Source organism: Pteropus alecto, unplaced genomic scaffold, assembly GCF_000325575.1.
Source record: "Pteropus alecto unplaced genomic scaffold, ASM32557v1 scaffold313, whole genome shotgun sequence".
Lineage (NCBI taxonomy): Eukaryota > Metazoa > Chordata > Mammalia > Chiroptera > Pteropodidae > Pteropus > Pteropus alecto.
In genome coordinates, this window is record NW_006434832.1 from 2,326,931 (window position 1) to 2,346,524 (window position 19,594).

Below are 19,594 nucleotides of genomic sequence, written 5' to 3' on the forward strand. Positions count from 1 at the left end.
CACTGAGACTCTTTCTCCTTATTTTCCAAGTCTTATTTATATAACAGTTTCTGCTTTGGGGATTCTATTTATTTCTTATACAGAAAGCTATTTTGTTTTGGCTAGTGTTATACTTATAATACAACTCATTCTAGAGGACACAAGAAAAGCCACATTATTCCTGAAACATGATTCCACTTTATTTTTTATCTCAATTTTAACAACCTTTAGCTTTGAAAAATATTTTTCTTATGGATAATTTGTATCACTTTTCAAAAATTAAGCAGGGGGAGAAAAAAAGAAGAGGAAATGGGGGAACCCTCCCCATGCCACCTCTACAAACCTACCTATTTCACATAATGATTCAAAGGGGGACCAGAGGAAAGGATTTAAACTAAGGCTCTTTTGGTAACATTCTGATCCTTTGGCAAGCCGATCTGTCTTGCTGTAAAGACAAACAAAGAGATTAGACAAGCTACAAAAACCAAAACATGTATTATAAAGAAATGTTTGATAAGTCTTATAAAGTTCTGAGAACACTCTTGAGGCTTCTCCAGATCACCAATTTCCCCTTCTTACCATTTTCCAATCTCTATTACTTAGGGCAGTTCATGTCAAAAGTCAGGTGAAAGTAAACAGTATAGGAACCGAAAGGAATGCTGACAAAATAAACTATGATTGTGTTCTTGAATATTACAACGTTCTTGGAACAATCTGGAAATTGAGACAAGCATTGTTACATCCCTAGTTTTTAAATGGGAGGGCGGATGGGGTTGAGGGTTAGTAAGACTCACTGGAGCTTTCAGGTAAACAATATTAATCACCTGGTCTGAGGTTGAAATTCTTCATTGTCTAATGGAAAAAAATTAAGATACGGCAATTACAAAACTCTAAGGTTTTATGAAGGACCAGATGTCATCTAACCAAGGTTTCAAAAGAACCCTGAAATGAAACTATCAGCTAAAACATATAATCTGTTTATGTGCTATCAGTATAATCTCAGAGACTATAAAGAAGGCCTCCTTGGGGAACTGGATATTAGTTTGCCTTCCAAATTTTGCGAGTGAGTAGAAACTAGAATAAATGATGTACTAAAGAAAAGAAAGTACCACCAGCTGATGGATGTCTAGCTTCCTACACCTGCTAATTTGATCCAATAAACACATGGACAACGAAGGAAGCAGGAACAGGCAGTAGACTTTCAGAAAATATAAGTAAGTTTTATCGAAGTCTATACCTAAAACTCTATGAAACCTGTTAATGGAAAAATAATTGTCACAAGAATTATGTAATCATTTACCAAGGATTGAAGGGTAACAAGAATAGGAAATGAAGAGGAGACATAAAAAGGACATATTTTTCAAAGTAACAGGAGTGGAAAGTGGCAAATCAATGCTTGAGAACTTTTGGCATAAGCCCAGGAAAAGGAAAATAACAGTGAAATCTCAATGTTTGAGGATTATCCTAAGCTTCCAAGAGTTCTAATTGCTTCTCACCTAAACTAATTCATGTTAATAGTCCCCTCGTTTCTTTTATTTAGCCTTTGCTTACATGGTGTAACATAAAACTGACACTTTTATTAATAAGTTTTAAAGATCCATTGAATAGAGTGTATGAATTATTTAATGGCCAGAAAAGTGGTGGACAAGCTGATTTAGGCAAAGATAGAACAATCCATTCAAGGAAAAATATTCTGAAAATGTATCAGGTGATCCTTTGTGATGAAAATCCTCTTCTCCAGTATTATTTAAATTTTATTTTCTTTTTACTTTAGCAAAAGGAAAATTCTTTTCAATTTTGATAAGCTGGCAAGGCTAATTTTTATAAGCCATGATCTGATTAACAGACCATAAAATAGAAGAAATTTAAAACAAAATTAGTGTCTGCTAAGATTAGATACACACATATATACACATAGAGATAGATATGGATATATGTATAAATAATATAAGAGCTAGCTGGGGAAGAAGCCAGGTGGAATTATAGCAATCTAATCTAGGAGATAAATCTCTAATTATTCATTCAATAGAGAGATAAAAAGAGAAAAAGATTTTTTAAAAAATTAATCTGCTTAGAGTATTCCAACTTTAGATGGACTTTCTACTAAAGCCCAGAGAGGAGTTTCCCAAATAATTGGGGTAAAAAATTATTTAGAGGGTATTGGGAAGAAACAGATTAATCTAAAAGCTAGACTTAAATCAGCTGTGTCCTAAACATAGAAGCCTGATGTGCTACTGTAGACAAAAAGACCAAAAAAGTATCCACCAAAATACTGAAAATAATAAGATAACCTAACAAGCTGTAGCTATAAAACTATACCACCTATGTATCTAGATTACTGGGTACAATTTTGGTCACAGGACAGGCATATGATGGTTGAAACGCAAAGCTAGTTTTTGGAGCACGGTTGTCTCCCATTAGATATTTAAGCTTTTAATCTTTATGAAGAATTAAAAAAAAAAAAAAATTCATCCTTACTCCTCTGAAGAAGGGGGAGAAGACCTTCCTTCATGGTCAGGACTTGATTCAACTATAACTTCGAAAACATTTTATAATCTTGCTTTAAAGTAACTAGTAATACATATACAGCATTTTTAAAATTTGAACTTTGTTTTATTAGATTTTTATTTTTAAAAACTTTAGACTCATAGAAGTTGCAAAAATAGTAATGTTCCCAAGTACCCTATACCCAGCTTCCCTTATTAACATCTGACATAACCATAGTACAATTATCAAAACTGGGAAATTGACAGTAGCATAATACTGTAAACCAAACGACAGACTTTATTTGGATTTCAGCAGTTTATCATGCACTCATTTGTTTCTGTATAGTTTTATAAAACTGTATCACATGTATAGATTTGTATAACCACCACAATCAGGATATAGAACTATTTCAACATCCCAAAGAAACTCCTTCAGCTACCTCTTTATAGCCACAATCTCACCCTAACTCTAACCTGTGAGAACTAATGACCTGTCTCTATCACTATAATTTTCTCGTATCAATGCTATATAAATGGAATCATTTAGTATGTAAACATTTGCGATTGGTTTTTGCACTTGCCATAATGCACCTAAAATCCATCCAAGTTATTACATTTATCAATAGTTTGTTCTGCTTTATTGCTGAATTGTAGTCCATTATATGTAGTTTGTTTATCCTTTCACCCACTGAATTTGGGTTGACTCCACTTTTGGGCTTTTACAGATAAAGCTGCTGTCAACATTTATGTATGAGTATCATTTTACATTCCCATCAGCAAGGTGTAAAAAATCCCGTGGCTCTGCATCCTCACCAGGACTTGGCATTGTTTTTTTTTTTTTTTTTTTTGATTAATTTATTTTTTTATGGTGACATTGGTTAGCAAAATCCAATAAGTTCAGCTGTACATTTTAATAGTAAGGCATATATATATATTAACATTGTGTGTTCACTTCCTATAGTTAGATTTCTTTCTGTCACCACATATTTGACCCCCTTTACCCCATCAACCTCCCCCACCTCCCCTCTGGTAACCACTAGTCTATTGTCCACATCCATGAGACTTGGTATTGTTGATGATAGTTTTTATTTTAGCCATTCGAATACATAGTGGTTTCTAATGGTGGTTTTCATTTGCCTTTCCTTAAATTAATGGCTGATGATTTGGTCCATCTTTTCATGTGCTTATTTACTATTCATATATCCTCTACAGTAAAGTGTCCATTCAAGTATTTTGCCCATTTTCTAATTAATTTTCTAGTTTCTAGTTTTATTATTGAGAATTCAAAGAAATAAAACTTCATCTATCAAGTCTTTCCTAGTTACCATCTTACTCCTCCTGTTAAGCAGGCAGGTATTCAACATTCCCTCATTTGAACAAAATACTGCTAAAATTTTATAGCAGTGCTTTCATTGTGATGATAAAAACTTACCGACTTTTGTTTTCTGCTTAGCACCTCTACTCTATTATAAGCTCTGAGGGCAGGGACTGTGTTATTTATCTTTACATTCCCAGCGCCAAGTACTTTATCTAGCCATAAGGGCAGATGGATCTCAAAGTTTCTTAAGTAAGTGTCAAGAATCATAGTTGCATGAACTAAATTCATTACTCTAAGTCCTTTTATTAAGATAAATAAAGCGATTGATATTATATCTTTACTTACTCCCATTCTTAAGAGTGATGTCATCTGAAAATGAGCTCCCAAATTTAGCTAAATAATTTATTCTATTCAAAAAGACATTTTCAAGGTTTTTTAAAAACTACTATTAAACCTGCCTCAATTTATCTTAAAATAGCTGCTATCCTAATCCTTTAGACAAGCAATCCTCAGCCATTTCTCCCATGATATGCAACTTATGATGTATGATACATTTCCAAGGGCAAACAATTCCTGTTACCTAATTATATCTCCACTCCTACTCCCCAGCTCAAAGAATATGTCAGAATAAAAATCAGTGAGAAAAATATTATCATAGTGATAACTCTGAATTCACTCTCACTTGCTTTTTAAAGACTGTATTTAAATAAATGTGAATAAATTTCAAAATTATTTGCAAAACCACTGTTAAATTTTCACTACCAATGAAGGAACTATCTTTCTGACACAGCTCAAAATCATTACTGAGACACTAGATGGGAACTGCTAATTACTGGAACTAGCTTCAAGTCTCTTTCTAAGGAGTAACAGTGACATTTAATATTAGAGAAAAAATTTCACTCTCTTCTTTTCCTCAGTGGATCACATGAAGATAGTCTCCTCAACCAAGGTAAAAAAACCCCACATGCACACTCAACTGTTAGGTAGTGCTACTGTAGCTATTATCATTAACACAAAGTAGATGGTCAAAAATGGGACCAGTATCTCTACTATTTCACAGGTTCAACAAGTTCATGGAACTAGAAGACTGTACTACTCAGCCAAGTGCTATTTGATAAACACAGATCAACATAGGTTTTTAAAACCACAAAGCATTCTAGTATTGGCTATTCGAATGATTACTTACCAATATACATGTCCCAACAATGAAAGAGTAAAGCAGGCTGAATCACCAAACTCAGTAACAATATCATCATGGCTTTTTTGTTTGTTAAACACCCCACCAGATAAGATCTGTTCCCCTTCTGCAAGCCTTTAAAACACAAATTTACAGATTAAAAAGGTCAATATAGAAAGGTCTGAGTATAAAGACATTCTTCATTACCAACGAACCTCTTACTAGAGAGATAGGTAAAGTAAAAATTTCATGATACCTTTAGAATACCAAATAAACTTGTACTTAGAATTATTTAGGACACTGGGCATTTACGATCTTAAAATTCCAGTCTTGCCTTTAAAAATATAATCAGTTAAATTTAGTCTCTGTATATACAAGTCTCCTCTGAACAACACACACATTACTCATGTTGAAAGAAAGGGAAGACCATTATACTGGGGGGAAAATGTGAATGATTTTTCATTAACAGATGTGGTGACCCTTCTTAGTTCTATAATTCCTTGAAATAGAAATTTGCAAGCAAATTAAGTAAGATTAACATACTTTAATTAAAAATGGTATACTTATGGCCTCAGTCATTTTTAGGTTTATAAATGAAACCTGAATACCACTTTATCTCTTATTTGTCATTTATGTTTCCTTGATATAGAAAATTACAAATGTTCCCTAAAGAAAAAAATCTGCCTGACTTCAGTATATATTTTTAGCATATCAAAATTTATAATGGTTTGTATTTTGAAGTTTTTTCCAAATCATCATGTAGAAAACACTCAAGTGCATTTACACATAAAATTTAATATCTAAAATTCCTTTACTGTCAGTGGAATTTTTTTAAAAACTATAAATTTTTATGAGATAAGAATATCTAATTTAAGAATTGGCTTAAGAAACTGGTAAATTAGATAAATAGATTTTTCAGAATCTAACATTAGAATCTTTGGAATAAAGTAATTCAGTAACAAATGTTATAGATATTGTAGCTAGCTTTAATTTAAAAGTCATCAATTAGACACTGGACAAATGAAATATTTATTGAACTGTGGTGACTTTATGAGACTTATTTGTATCCTTTCACTGTAAACCTACGAACTAAATACACATACAGGCTTCCACAATTATCTATTACTTTTACCATTATTCAATCTCTTATAGAAAAAGAGTTTAACAGAACATAACTACCGATACCTCTAACTACATCCAGATTCAGAATTGGGACAGCTGATTTGGTTTTATAATTATAAGGTGCAAAAGAAGTATTCTCCATTACTTCAAAGGGGTAGGAGCAGTGGTTCCCAAACAGAATAATCTTGAAAGGCAAATAATTACACAACTGCCTAGATACAAGGGAGCATTAATCTCAGGTGAACTGGTAAATAGGTTTTCAGGCTTATTCCAATTAGTCTAACAAAGAAAGCAAAGGAAAGGAAAGAACACTTGGATAGGAATTAGTTATAACTTAAGTTTCTCCAGAGTTAAATTCTATTATTTATTACCATAACAATGAAATCTTTTCATAACAAAAATAATAATGCTGTAGGCAATATATAAACATTCCAAAAGTTACTGAAATAGACAAATCTCTACTACCAAAAAACAGGGGAGAAACAGAGTCAATCAGACTTTAAACCATCAAAAGAATTTTATCCAAAATTCTACAATGTAAGTAGGAACAAAATTAGAAAAGATTTTAAAAACTTACTTGCTGAGATCAACACAACATTTTGCAAGCAGGTATTTACACTGCGGTGTAGTACAACTGTGTCCTTTCAAGAGTCGATACGCTTTATACGCCTTTCCTGAGCGGTAATAACAGGTTGCCAATAAAAACAAGGCTTCTTCTGAGTGTACTAAGAACACATATAAAAAAAAGGCTATTATTCAGTAGGTTGAATGGTAATCACTGTTTATCTGGCAATAAACAAGTTTAGCAACAAAAAAATTAGGCATGTTGTTATTTAATTTAAAACAATCATTTATTAATCCACATTTGAATTAAGGAGAAATACTTTACTGATAAAAATGTTAGTTCCCCAAGTCCTGATTACTGTCTTCCTACAAGGAACTAAGGAGATACACTGAAGACAACCATGGTATTCTCTGTACATCCTTAAGAAAAGTAAACACACACACACACACACATGCTCTCTCTCTTTCTCTCTCTCCTACCTTTAAGAAATTTGACTACCAGTGAAGCATCTTGTTTTTATGTAATATTTTTCTAATAGACCCTTCGAGAGGATAGAAGTCAAATTTCACTAGAGAGGGAAACTCAAGGTTATAAATTACCAATTTGAAATCATTTCTACATCACAGTTACGATAATTAAACCACTCTCCAACGGCAAGAGCTAATATTTCATCAACTTGTCCCCTATCTTTATATTAAGAAATACTTTTGTCTTAGTTAATAAAATGTAGCTACCTCCTACCTCCACAATTTACTCTCTTCCATACCGACCACAAAGGGGATAAAAAGAAAGAGGGAAAACCACAAATCTGTGTTTCTAAAAAATGGGTTATGTAACAATCTCGGTGGGCTGAGGGATCCTCTAAGCCAGTGGTTCTCAAAGTGTGGTTCCTGTACCAGCATCAGCATGACTTGGGAGCCTGTAAGAAATGGAAATTCTTGGGCCCCACCTCAGACCCACTAAATCAATACTTATGGGAGTAGGCAACAGCAGTCAGGGGTGTAACAAACCCTTCAGGTGATCCTGATGGACGCTAAAGTTTGAGAATTACTGTTCTAAAGTACAAGATAAAATTGTCCTATCTTCCTGAAAAGTTCACTCAAAGATTTGGGATAAAAAAGTTATTTAAAATTTTACTCTTATAAAGTTTTGTGTTTTTTTGGTGGGGGTCATATACATGTGCAAGTAAAATCCAACAGAACCCTTCTTCTCTGGTCTATCTTAAGATTTTTGATGAAACCTCTATATAAAAATTCATATACAAAGAATGATAGGTAGCGAATGATAAATTCTGGCATAAATGTGTTAATAGGGTGGTACAGTAGTTTTAGCACTTCAGAAGCAAACAAAAATGAATGGGGAGCTCTACTGCAATGGGAACATTGCTAATTTCACTGAACTACAGGTGCTAATTCCTATGAATTAGAAAGTGATTTCTTCTGGGTCTTGCAAAGGCCTACTAGTTTCTTGTCACCTTATAAATTAAGTCTTTTAACAGAAGTCCAAAATAATTAAAAGGGGTTTAAACTTACATCCTCCACATCCATTTTCACCACATAGGAAGGTGAATTAGTCCTTCAGTGCTTCCAAACCAGATAGACACCTCTTCTTCAGGATGACTTATAATCTAAATAAGCAGCCTTTTCCAAAATGGACCAATTTGGGCAAGACTTAAGTTTGTTGAGGTGATTGTTCTCTACTTGGCCTTGATGAACTCTACAAATACCATAGAGAGCTCCTTAGATGTTAAAAGTACTTTGCTTGCTGTGCTATCATGAACCCTGATGTTTTAAGTATTCAAAGATGTGATACATGTTTCATCTTGATTACCTTTTAAAGTTCTTACATCAACTATAGGCATTATGCACATGGATTAGAGCACTGACTCTAGAGCCAAACTGTTGGGTGCAGATTCTGGCACCACCCCTTATTAGCTACGTGACTTGGGGCAAGTTAACTTCTCCAATCCTCTGTTTTCATCTGTAAAATAAGGACATAGTGATACCTAGCTCCAAGGGTTGCTGTTAAGATGAAATGGGTTAAAATATGTAAAGTACTGAGGGTAGTGCCTGATACATAGTAAAAGCTATATGTGCTATTATTAAATTATTATTATTGGCATTCTCCTACATTTATAATACCTGAATAGTCATTTGATATTAATGTGGGGTATACACATATGTGGCATTGAGCCACATAAGTGGCTGAAGTAATTCCATTTCATCATTCTTTTTTTTTTTTTTTTTTTGCTGATTGCTTTCACTTGCTTGGGTGCTGTATTTTTCATATTGTATGATTTGTTTCATCTTTCAGTCATTTATGTTGTCGAACACTTCATCTACATATACAACTTCAGTATTTTAATATTAGTCTCAATTTTTATTTTCTCTACATTTGTTTACATCTTAACCTATAGTACTAACTGGTTTCACATTTGTTGTCCAGGATGAGGTTAATAATGTTTTAAATACTTTGAACCCATGCTTGGAGTAAATACACCATAGGTGAGAGGGCTGGAGGAAATTTAAAAAGTCTCCTTCGTTTTTGAAGGGGAAAGTGGCAATATGAGGAGAAAGCAGATGGCCAGACAGTGTAGGGCTTTGCAAGCTATGTAAAGATTTAGGGATAGATCCATAATTAGACATCTCTGAAGCATTCTAAAGGAGAAAAGTAAAGAGAATGGGTTGATTTGTGAGGATGGGAAGGGAAAAGCCAAGGAAGAGTAGATATGGGAAAATCAGCTAGGAAGCTTTAGTATCTTAGATTAGGGCGGGAACATTATAAATCCAGCTTTGCATGCACTAAGTTTGATGTGCATGATGTCTGCGTGAAACATCTAAGTTAATGCAGTTAAATAGTTGAGTCTTGGATAAAATAAGTTCATTGGAAAGAGCAGAGTCTTAATTCACTAACACATAATAAAAATGAAAACTGACAGTTAAAAAAAATTTTTTTTAATCTTTTTTACTGGCAAGAATTTAACCATGACAGTAAAAGGATAGGCCAATGGGCCAGACATCCTTTCAGTCCTTTCAGTGACTTGAATTTCTAGCAGCAAGATTTATTTATCAAAATTTCTACGAATTGGCCTAAAATGATACATTATATCACATTTTTAGTAGTATTCTAGACATTTCCCCTCAATGATAAACTTAACACAACCTGGTAAATAATTTTTTTTATGTTGCCAGTTGTAGTCACATATTTCTGTGAGTTTGGGCTTTTAACATCATGGCTAAGAGAAGAGAAACTGATGCTAAACTTTTTACTCTGATTCAGTTCTCTTCAACTGAGCCCAATTTACTGAAATCTATATACCCAGTGCAATTTCTACATCTGGCCCATTATCATTAAGACAGGTAGAACACTGGTGAACAATCTGATGGTAACGAAATGAATTCATATTAAAAAATAAATATTTTACAGTATAAGATGCAAAGCCTATATTAAAATAAAACACTAGATTTCAAGCAATTTTGAGCTTTGGACTAGGACCCTCGAAATAACTTAAGGAATGCATACTGACACAATGCCTTCAGTTTTTTCTTTTTCCTTTTCTTTCGCCAGTTACAACCACCAGTCCTGTAGAGTATTTATAGATAGCAATTTTCCATCTTTTCTTAGAGGTTCTGGGCATTTCCTTATTTTAAAGAAATGCGCGCAAAACTTAAGACTAGTTAATTTTCTGAATTTAAATAAGTCATCTCTCTCGCTCCAAGGATCTACCATATTAGTTGTATTAATATATTCTTTGCCCATATAGTCTAAGATTATTTCTACTTTTCTAACCACCTATTTTTATTCATTCCTAACAGTTAAACTATATGTAATTTCAATTAAGAACCTTAGAAAATTTCAGAGGCACTACAGGCTATCTTTCAGAACAAGGAGAAAAGCTTTAAATCTATGTTCTGTCCAACAGGTTAACCAATTTGCAATGAAGAAAAACCCTGGTCACGGAGATCGGGTATTGGCAGTGGGAAGGAAAATAGGTGCTTAATTGGTGGAAGGGGATGTGGAGGGAGATGATAAGATTAGGACGGTTTTCTAAACAGCAAGTCTCAATTCACTCGTGGATTGTGAAGTCAATTTGCTGGGTATCAACCTACACCTCAACAACAACAAACACTCAAATAGAAAGTATCAGAGTACAAGATCTGAAAAGCCACTTTATTAGAATACGCTAGGGAGTGAGGGAACTTATAAAGGACTACAGATTATATTGTTCTTAAATAGATACTTCTCCTTTTAAAGATGAGGAAAATTAGGCTCAGAATAACTTCTTTATTAAGATCAAATGGCTAATGAATATCTGAGTTGAGATTCTCTCTTACACTATCTGCTTATACCACCGTCTTAGGCAGGCTATCTATGAAATTTTTAGGAGAAAGACAAACGAGTGACAAGGAACTAGTGAAACAAATTATTTCAAGAATTTGACTTAACAGAGGATCCTACCTATCAACTTCTTTAACTTCACGCCCTGTTGGGTATTTTTCTCTAAAACACAGGAGCCATCACTAGTGGCATAGGAGACCACTGAACAAAGGGGTAAATGAGTTATATCTAGCACACCGACTCTGACAACTAATATTGTAAGCCAGTAACACTGTGTTGACAAGACTTCTGAGGCTGGTTCAGTGGGAACAAGTACTGAGATGGTTAGTAATGACTAACGGTAAATCAGAGGAGTAGCATGTATTTGCTACCTTCAGCAGAGTCAGAGAGATCTACCACTTACTGCCTGTAAACACTGGTCTTAGTTTCTTCATTTCTAAAATGGCAATAGCAATGTCTATAGAATTATTGAACACTAAATAAGGAATTAATATTAAAAGTACTTAGAGTACATAGTACACAGTTAAGAAATCAATAAACAGTATATATAAGTTACTGTTGTCATTATTACTGAGCTAGAATAGCATCTGTTCTCACTGTATTTAAATTCTAAAATCCTTCCTCATAGAAATATAGTTATAAAGTGTCTTAAGTCCTATATTGAGAGAAACTAACATTTACTGAGCAACTTTCCAAGTGTTAAGCACTGTATCAGACACAGAGAGAAAATGAATTAAATAGCTTTATGTGGCTTAGTCTGGAATCCTGCCAATTATCTGAATTTGCAATGACTAATTTACAATCTTTTGGAGTTTAACTATAATAAACTAGAAACTGCCTATGTTTTAATAGACAAGTTTGAAAAAGAAATAAGTATAAGACAGCAAAACATGCTGCCTAGGTATCAATGAAAATATATGAAAGTAGGTTATTCATAAAATACCTTGCTTTTACACAATTGAGCAGAGTAGGGTAATCTATTTTATTATCATCCTTTCTCTCACTCCTTCTCACTCTCCTAAATCTTTTCATTGAGACCTCAAGACTCCTGCTCCACAGATCTTCCCACTTTCCTTACTGTACTCCTGGTCTTCCTTGAGGACCTGATAGCACTCTCAAAGAGAATACTAGTTTCCTCATATCCCACTTATATCAGTGTCAAGGTAAGTCTGGTCTCCTCTTCACTTCTCAAAACTATTTCAAAGCATTACTCTTTACCATTTTGTGAAATCCAATGCTCCTGAAGTTCATTCCTTCTTCTCATAACTCTCAGCTATGAAATTCAGGACATTCTTCTTCATTAATGATAGAATTTTACACACCTGGTCTTCCTCTCCTACATTATGCTCATATAGCTTCCAATTCAACCTCAACTAGACTTCTAGTACCTTTTTATGTTGTCTCTTATTTACCAATCCCTTTCTGTGTTAATGTTCCTAGTTAGTTTATATTTCCTGGTCCACATCTTGTCTCTTCTTTATGTTCTTATTCCTTGCTCTTTTGTGACACATGCCTGACAAACTCCTAACATTGACCTTTTGATGCTTCTGGTAGGTTACTAAACACTACTAGAGTAAAATCATACAACTGTGCAGAAAAGTTTGCACTATCAATTCATGCAGGAACAAACCACACACAAAATAAAGCTCATCAACAGCCGTAAAAAAATAAAAATAAAAACTCTTGGCAAGTAATCTAATGGGAGCTTACATAAAAAGTAGGAAAATTAAACACACACACGCCTTAGGAAAAAGAATGAAGCATTGTATCATGTTGGAAAGGCTATATATAGTAAGGAGTCAATCCTGCCTAAATCGATTTATAGGTGGTGTGTATGGTTACAGGTTAACATTGATCAAAATATTTGTGAAATTTCAAAGCAAAAATAAAATGCACATAGAAATATGAAAGTATAAAAAAAGATAAAGACTTCTTACTAAAGAATAAATTAGAAAGGAAAAAATGATAGGAGAAAAGACAGTCCTTAATAAATATTAAAAGACAATATAAAGAGTTAATTATAAAATGGAAAGATATTGGGTTAAAATAGAAAAATAACTATTGGAAGATAGGAGAGATTCTAAAGAAAGCAAATATTTTTTTAAAAATTTAATATAAAACCAAGAAAATACCATGTGGGAAAGAAAAAAGCATTATTTATTAATTTTTAAAAAATTATCAAGAACCATATATTGATTGTAGTTATAAAAAGATGACAATTTTCCAGGTACTAACGCAACAGGAGAGAGTATACATGACAAAAGTTGATGAGTTCAATGACAAAAATTTTAAATATCAGAATAATAAAAATAAATAGAATTAAAATAAAAAAGCAACAATCTGGATATAGATTACAAAACAGGAATAAATTTAAAACAAATATGTGATAAAACACTCATAATTCCTCATAGTTATAAAAATGCAAGACAAAATACCTCACAATTTTCAGGTATGTAAAAATACATTCAAATCTTATACTGATAGGACCATAAAGGAAGTCTTACATGGTTGGTGACACACCAGATTATACCCCTCTCAGCTAAGTTATCAACTGGGCAAAAAGTAATTTGTTGTAGAACTGATGACACTCTTTGACTTGTAAATTCCATTTTAGAATATACAATCCAAGGAAATGACTTTAAAAAAAAAAAAAAAGGCTGCACATAGTTATGTATATTATCACCTTAGAAAGAGAATTACAATAATTAATGACAGAAATAAAACATATATTACTAGATGTTTACTGAGCATTTATTATCATGCCAGAAAACTGTGCTTTAAATGCATTATCTCATTTGATTCTTCAATTCTATGAGGCAATTATTATAGATGAGAAATCTGAAATACTCAGACATAAAATAACTTGACCAAAGTATACAACTGTATATTTAAGCAACAGGGTTAGGGTTTGTACTGAGGCTGTAGACTCCAATCCATGCTCTTCACCACATAATATTAGAACAAATAAAAAACCTGGAAAAAAATATCTAAAGATTGGAAAAGATTAAGTAAACCACAGTGTAAAACCTGAAGCAACTCTACACAGTTATTTAAAGTAGCATATAAGGAAGCTATACAGATATAGGGGAAAGTTTTTATGAACTAATATCAATCAAAGAAAAAAACAGATACTTAGAATCTTGTTACAGTTATAAAAAGTGATGGAATTCATATATTTTCTTCATTTATGGTTCTACAGAAATGAATATATTACAAACCTTCTGCATACAGTCGTTCTGCAAGGAAAACCGCATCTCGGTAAGCATAGTGGTTTAGTGCTTGCCATATAGCAGCCTGCAAATGGAGAAAAAGAACATAAATATACAAACATACAGAGTTTCAAGGTAATTCCTAGCTCAGAGACTTGCATATAATCCTCAAATCAACATCCAATTCCTAATTTAAGTAATAAAACCTCAATGCCCACAGTGCAAACTCTAAAGTGTGTTAGATAAGGCCCTTCACATATCGGAATTTACTCACTGGACTCTCCAAGGACTTTTAGGCCTCTGACTTTGTACTTCCTTTTCCTTCACTGGGGAATGCAGACTCCCTCATCTATCTCATAAATTGCTCATCTCTAAAGACTCCGTTTAACAACTACTTCATAAAGCTTTCTTGGCTGATCTCTAGCCTTTTTTTTTTTTTGGTAAACATACCAATTCTAGTATAAGCACTCATATTACCAGTTATTTGTTTGCAGGTCTGCCTACCCCACTAAACTATATTGCTCTAAACTTACAGTGGTGGTTTTCAATAATTTTTCATGATACATGTGAGTGAGATGTTCAAATGTATGTCATCCATCCACAAAAACTTCCCCAGTGAATTACCTTTAATGCCATCCTATTATCCACTACTCAAGGAAGCATATTAAAATACAAATGAGCTATCATAGGAATAACCTTTAATCTATTTGAAGATACTTTTTCTTTTATAGAGTTATGAAACATTAAGTATATATCAGATAGAACATTTTAAGTAATAATAAACAAAAATATTTAGACCCATGTATTCCCTATCCAGCTCAAGAAATAAAATAGTACCAATATTTTTGAAGTCCATTATGCGCTCCTCATTGGTCACATAATTTTTCTCTAACTTAAAGAAACTACCATCCTTAATTTTGTTAATCTTTCTCTTGGTTTTCTTCACAATTTTTTATATTTGTATGTATCATCTTTAAGCAATGTAACAGTTTACTGTTCTGAATTTTAAATAAATGCAATCATATTATATGTATTCTGCTATGATTTGCTTTTGTAACCCAATATTATGTTCTGAAAATTCATCCTTGATGAGGTGTAGCTGGAGTTCATACATTTTGATTGCTGAATAATATTTCCATTGTATAAATATACCAAAATGTATTTTATCCATTTTACAGAATATGAACATTTGTGTTATTTCTAGGTTGTTTTTTTTTCCAGTCATAATGTTGCAATAAAAACTCTTGTATTCATCTCTTGGGGTAGATGTTTAAGAATCTCTCCAAATTAGGATATATGCTTAAGAACGAAATTACTGGACTGATGAGTATATACATGTTCATCTTTACTAGGCAATGTCAAATTACTTTCTGAAATTGTAGGTTTAATTTACATGCCTACCAACAATCTATGAGCTCCCTTTACTCCACATCCTTTTCTACACTAAGTACTGTCAAACTTACCAATCTGATAGATGTAAGATGCTTATCTAGTGCTTTTAATCAGCATTTCTCTGAATAATAAAATGAGGTTGTGTTCATTGTAATTCATTTCATGTTTATTTGGCTTCTGGCAAATGCCTCTTCATGTGTCATACATTTTTCTGTTGGGCGATTTGCCTTCTGTTTTACCCAGCATTTTTAGGAGCACTAAACGAGAAGTTTTCTTTAATTTTGAGTGTGTCATATAAACTATGCATATGTAAATTATGTGTTTATATATTTATATTTTACTTAGCATCTTTAGGACCACTAAACCTCAGGAGTTTCTTTTAACCCATCTGGGTTTAACTTTTAGTCTGCCATAAGATATAAAAGTCTTCGAATAATTTTCTTAAAAAATAAATTATTCATTAGCTTACATATTTTTAGTAACTACTTTTGAGATATCTCACAACTGATCATGATATAAGTGCTTTTTATTTTTAGCATGTATACCAGTTGATAATTCGTTGAATGATTTAAAAGTTACAATAAAACCAGTAAGTTCTGATGACCTAATGAAGATCACTAGCTAACATTATAACAGTAAATCTAGATTACATTATTAAGTGATTAATATCCTTTGGATGTAGTAAAGCTCAAATATTTGAATGAACAAGCAAATGTTTAATAACATTGCTATATTATTCATTATAATTTTTAAAATTAAAAGTGCCAACAGTAGTTGATGACTTAACCCAGGGTTATATTTTTCTATTTCCTCAAGAAAAAAATGGTAAATAGACTTCATTTGGGATCTCTAAAGCCTCTTGTTTATTTAATCTTATTGTCTATAGAGCCTAAATTTTATAAAGTCTCAGAGATGTCTTATCTGACCATTCCTGTCTAGGTGCAAGGGAAAGGAAGGTGAGAATTTAAACTTACTTTTGAGTAAGCTATATCCACACAAGCAGCACTTTTTCTTCAATGTTAATGTTCTTAATTCAGTCATTTCTCACCACTTCAAGAAACTTTGCTACTCAAAGTGTGGTTCTTGGTGCAGCAACATTAGCATCTCCTGGGAGCTTTCTAGAAGCATGAAATCTTAGACCCCACCCCTACTAAATCAGAATATATTTTAACAAGATCCTCCGGTGATTTTTATGCATATCAAAGTTCAAAGAGGACTGACTAAAAGACTTATTCTAATTAAAAACATTCCTGCCTAGCAGAATCCCCAAAGCCAAAGAGGTTGTTTCATTTAATGTTCATTCAAAATGTTGTGACTAAAATAATTACTCATTCTTCAGATCATATCCCTTTGCTTTAAAAGAAAGATTTGAATTACTCAAATTCCATGGCCTCTTCTTTGTAGGTCTTCATGTTTCTTCTTGGCCCTCACCCATTTCTTATACCTAATAAAACATCCTACGTGTTAATGGAAACAAATTACAACACCATCTCCTTTCATAATCCACCCCAATTAATTGGGCTACAGGGAAATCTCCCTTTGGTCTGAAATTTAATATCAACGCCATTTCACTCTTCTCCAATATTTTCAGAAGTGGTTGGCATAGTCTGTAACATGATTCCAACATATATGCATAAAAATTATTTATTTCCTCTAAATAAGGGAAACCCTGGAATTTTCAGATGCTAATAAACTACATACTAAAGACCATTTGTTGCCAAAAAGCCCAATTTGTTGCAATAGCCCTACCCATAATTTACAGAGGAGAAAGGGGTTCATACAATTGTAATTTTGCCATACTTCAGGTCTCTGCCAGATGGCATATATCATTGTTTCTAGAATACCTCTAATAAATTAATCCTACAATTCCCCTCAATCTCATAGAAAGGAATACTTAGAATACTGAAATATCATACCATACTCTGAAGACTCAGTAATTGGAGGGCACTCTCTATTACTTGGGGAATAAAGAAGATGGGAAAAGAAAAATGGCCACTAAATACCAACAGGACCTGTTAAGAAGTACTGTTAGATTACTATATGATTCTTTCCCAATAAGAGCTACTTAAATAAAAAGTTACCCAAAACAGGCTATGCTGAAACAGCCAGCACCCCCAATAAAATGTTCCCATATTTGCTGCTGATAACTCTTCTACATACCATTAGTCAAGTATCTGAGGTTCCCACTCCTTACTACTTGTTGGCTTTGCTTCTCCTGATAACATTTGCCTGTGGTGGGTGTCAACAACATATTTAGCAATTTAGAGTACAAAGGTATACTATTATTGTTAGGAAACATTACTGATTCCAGCATAATTTATCATGAATGATAAAGCAATTGGGAGGGGGGATCTTTTTTAACTTTTCTGAACTGCAGGTCTCTACTATTGATTCATTCAATAAATATTTACTGAGCACCTATGTGTGCCAGGCATTTTCTAGACTTGGGAGTACAGTAATTAACAAATAGTTTGTTCTGATGGAGTACCTTTTAGTGTTACTCCAGTCAACATTGGTGGCTATTAACCCTTGCTTGATGGTACTGTACCTCAAATTCACTGAATTACAATCCCTGAAAGTTGAGGTTGAGTTTGGATATTCTTATTTTTAAAACTTTTTACTGGTAAACATTCAGGGTTCAGAACCATTCTTCTTCATTTCTAGATAAGTAGTTCCCCTTCCTTTTACAGTATATTCTTGAAAAACTCATGAAAGCTATGGGGATCCCCCAAAAAAGCACATGCACATATATACGGAAAATCTATATACAGTGGTGGCGGTTCACAGACATCTTGCTTGGTTCTAAGAATTACTGGTCTAGCTGATGTGAGACAGCATTAGAGCCTGATATACAATAGATGCTGAATAAATATTTGTGGAATTAAATTTAGATACAGTAGTCTCCCTTGGTCTGTGGGGAATATGTTCTAAGACTCCGAGTGGATGCCTAAAACTGAATAGTACCAAACCCTACATATGCTATGTTTTTACTTATACATATATACCTATGACAAAGTTTAATTTATAAATTAGACAGTAAAAGATTAATAATAACTAAAATAAAATAGAACAACTGTTACAATATACTGTGTTAAAAGTTATGTGAATTAGTCTCTCTCTCAAAATCTTATTGTACTGTGCTTACCTTTCAATTTATAGGAAGTACTTTATGGTTTCTCTTTGGCATGTATGAATTGCTAACATCACTACTCTTGTGCTTTGAGGACATTATTAGGCAAAATAAGGGTTACTTGAACATAAGCACTGTGATACCGCAACAGTCAATTTGATAATAAGAAGGCTGTGCAGTGAATACTAGACAAAGGGATGATTCACGTCCTGGGTGAGATGGCGCAGGACGATGCTAGATTTCACTACACTACTCAGAATAGTGTGCAAATTAAAACATATGAATTATTTCTGGAACTTTCCATTTACTATTTCTAGAGTACAGTAGATCATGGGTAAGGAAGGATGGGGTGGGGTGGGGTAGGGTGCGGTGGGGTGGGGTGGCTACTGCATTTAAAAGAAAGGGGAGAGATGAGCTCCTGACCTAGAAGGGCACCTTCTCTTTGCACATTAGAGACTACGACAGTACTAGTGTCTTGAGTGCTAATGCTGCTCACATTGGGAGAGGTGCTCCTTGTTTGAAACTCAAAATGCTTTTTCACTATACAAGGTCACAGACAATGGGTAAGTATACATGAAATAATAAACATACTGATAATTCAATTTGGGTACATTACGGATTTAAAAGGTTTTATTGGGCTGATTAGTGAGTGACCATCTTTTTAGAATTGCACCGAGAAAGGTACCTAGAATCTAGACTCTTTTCTAGTCTCAGTCCAAAACAATCTTCTTTTAAAAACTCTTAAAGACCACTTTCCTAAGTGGTCTTCTTGCCTGTGAGCTGTTAATATAATCCATCCTGTCCCTGAATTACCTTCCTTAAATATCATCACTGCTAAACAGAAGACTACAGTGAGAGGCCCGAGTCCAAATCCACAT

The 19,594-nt window shown here is 33.3% G+C and overlaps 1 protein-coding gene across 9 annotated transcripts in view; it reads right to left on the reverse strand.

Annotated features, from left to right (window-relative positions):
- CDC27 (cell division cycle 27) overlaps positions 1 to 19,594 on the reverse strand; it is a 59,256-nt gene that overhangs the window by 30,380 nt on the left and 9,282 nt on the right. For 4 of the 9 annotated variants that reach the window (XM_006910173.3, XM_025045574.1, XM_025045575.1 and 1 more), the window contains exons 2-5: positions 14,204 to 14,279; positions 6,660 to 6,807; positions 4,970 to 5,095; positions 327 to 424 (exon numbers count right to left, since the gene is read on the reverse strand). In XM_006910173.3, coding sequence (XP_006910235.1) covers positions 327 to 424; positions 4,970 to 5,095; positions 6,660 to 6,807; positions 14,204 to 14,279 — 448 coding nt within the window. Of the gene's footprint in view, positions 1 to 326; positions 425 to 4,969; positions 5,096 to 6,659; positions 6,832 to 14,203; positions 14,280 to 19,594 lie in introns of those variants that run through there. The other 5 variants (XM_025045572.1, XM_025045573.1, XM_015588026.2 and 2 more) reach the window with 3 other exon arrangements.